The sequence below is a fragment of the Carlito syrichta genome, unplaced genomic scaffold (genome assembly GCF_000164805.1).
Source record: "Carlito syrichta isolate Samal-C Ts95f unplaced genomic scaffold, Tarsius_syrichta-2.0.1 Scaffold302272, whole genome shotgun sequence".
In the NCBI taxonomy this organism is placed as follows: Eukaryota; Metazoa; Chordata; class Mammalia; order Primates; family Tarsiidae; genus Carlito; species Carlito syrichta.
The window spans coordinates 14407-16201 of record NW_007246368.1 but is presented as its reverse complement, the minus strand read 5'-3'; the positions used below and the strand labels follow the sequence as shown (position 1 = coordinate 16201).

At 59.3% G+C, this 1795-nt stretch overlaps 1 protein-coding gene across 1 annotated transcript in view; it reads right to left on the bottom strand.

Annotated features, from left to right (window-relative positions):
• Nucleotides 1-1542, bottom strand: part of LOC103258499 (immunoglobulin superfamily DCC subclass member 3) — a 40065-nt gene extending 38523 nt beyond the window's left edge. Inside the window, exons 1-4 of the mRNA XM_008056163.2 lie at nucleotides 1474-1542; nucleotides 980-1088; nucleotides 338-507; nucleotides 31-240 (exon numbers count right to left, since the gene is read on the bottom strand). Coding sequence (XP_008054354.2) covers nucleotides 31-240; nucleotides 338-507; nucleotides 980-1088; nucleotides 1474-1542 — 558 coding nt within the window. The remainder of the gene's footprint in view (nucleotides 1-30; nucleotides 241-337; nucleotides 508-979; nucleotides 1089-1473) is intronic.
• Between the last annotated feature and the right edge of the window lie 253 nt (nucleotides 1543-1795).

Below are 1795 nucleotides of genomic sequence, written 5' to 3'. Positions count from 1 at the left end.
CGGGGCTGGGGAACAAAAGAGCCGGCAAACGCTTTCCGCGGCCCGGACGTTCCTGGCTGCGCGGCGGACGCCCCTGAGCTTTGAACTGCTGAGAGCCGCCGTGCCGTCCCGTGTCCCCTCCCCGCCAGCCGGCCGGGACCTGGGGGCTGAGAGCGTGGGGAGACACGCCAAGCTGCGAGTCGGCGTTGACCGGGCTCCTTCCGCGGCGCCCTCCCCAGGCTCTGTTCCAGAGATCGTTTTCTAGAAAAGCTGCGCAAAGTTGTGCGAGAGCCCGTTTTCCACGGCTTCTGCCCGTCTACTCAGCGGACAGCGGTGTAGCCGGGCTTGGGCGTCTCGCCGGGAGGGAGCAGAGCCGGGACGCGGGCCCCAGGACCCGGTTCCCGCCCGCCCCGTCGGCCCAGCCCACCCGGGGGTTGGGATGGGTCTCCTGTGCCCCCGTCGCCCCCTCCCGCCTTCCCGGGGCCTTGCAGCCGCTCTCGTGGATGATCCGGCCACGGGATAAGCACACTGAGAGTTAAAGTTACCGAGAGCATCCCTGCGCCACTGAGGACCCTCAAGTGCTTCATGTCACAGAACGGACGCCGACCGGAGCAGTCCGGGGGAGAACGTCAGGAAGGCAGGGGCTCTCTTAGCGACCACCACCCGCCCGGGCCCTGGGAGATCCTGACTCGCGGCCATTCACTCTTTTCTCTTTTTTTGAGTTGGAGTCTCACTCTGTCGCCCAGACTGGAGTGCAGTGGCCGCTCCCGGCCACCGCAGCCTCGACCTGCCGGGCTCCGGCCATTCTCTCTTAAACGCCCTCTGTTCTGCCTCGGACTCACTGAGCAACTGAGTCCCAGGAGCTGGATAACCAGAGGTGGCTGCTCTGCCCCTGGCAGCCGTCTGCTCCCTGGTGGGGCCTGGGATGATAGAGGAGGAACTGTCTCTCCAGCTCTTGAACTTTGGAGCCGGGAGTGTTCCATGTGTAAAACTGGTGGACCAAAGAAGTGCAGGCCTAGCTGGCGCTGCAGGCGGTCACGTTTACTGATGGCCACGTTTACCGATGGTGGGGTGGTGAGGCCCAGGGATCCCTCACGCTTCTGTGGCACCTGGAAGATGAAGCGAGTGAGGGGTGGGAGGCAAGGGAGAAATTCAAGGTCAGGAACCCAGTGTGCCCAAGTCCCAGCTGACCTCAAGGTGAGGCAGGGTGGGAGGTGGGGCCTCCGCTGGCTTTGGGAACTCCCTGGAGTCTAGGACTCCCTCCCACAGGGCATGAATTCTCAACAACCCTGCTTTGGCTTGTCCTGGATTCTGGAGAGGTCAATCTGGTGTCTCAAATTGCTGTCATTTTAAATTCATTTTGACAAGTGTTTAATTCTTCTTTATCACAACCCTTGGTCTGAGAGTGATATGCAAATAATGGCTATTCTGCAGAGCACAAAATGTGCAGTATCTCTCTGTCTGATCTGTCAATTAACTCTGGGTCGGGTCCACTGGCCACTCTGGGGGTGGCCCTGACAAGGCGGCTTCCAGCTCCTGGTTCCCTCCAATAGAAAAGCACATTATCGAAATTTAAGAGAGCAGCTGCCAATGTGACCCCAAGATGTCTGTGTGTGTGCGGGGGTGGAGTTTCAGGAATTAATGCACACGGTGTTTGTGAAGGCGGGTTCACACACTAGCCTCTGAGCTTTCAGACACGGTGCTTATGTGAGGGAGTGTGCAGCCGTAGTGACAGGAGCTATACAGAAGAATAGTTGTGGAGCCAACATCTCTGAAGTTGTTCCTTCTTTCCTTGTGTCCGAGCAGGTTCATGAAA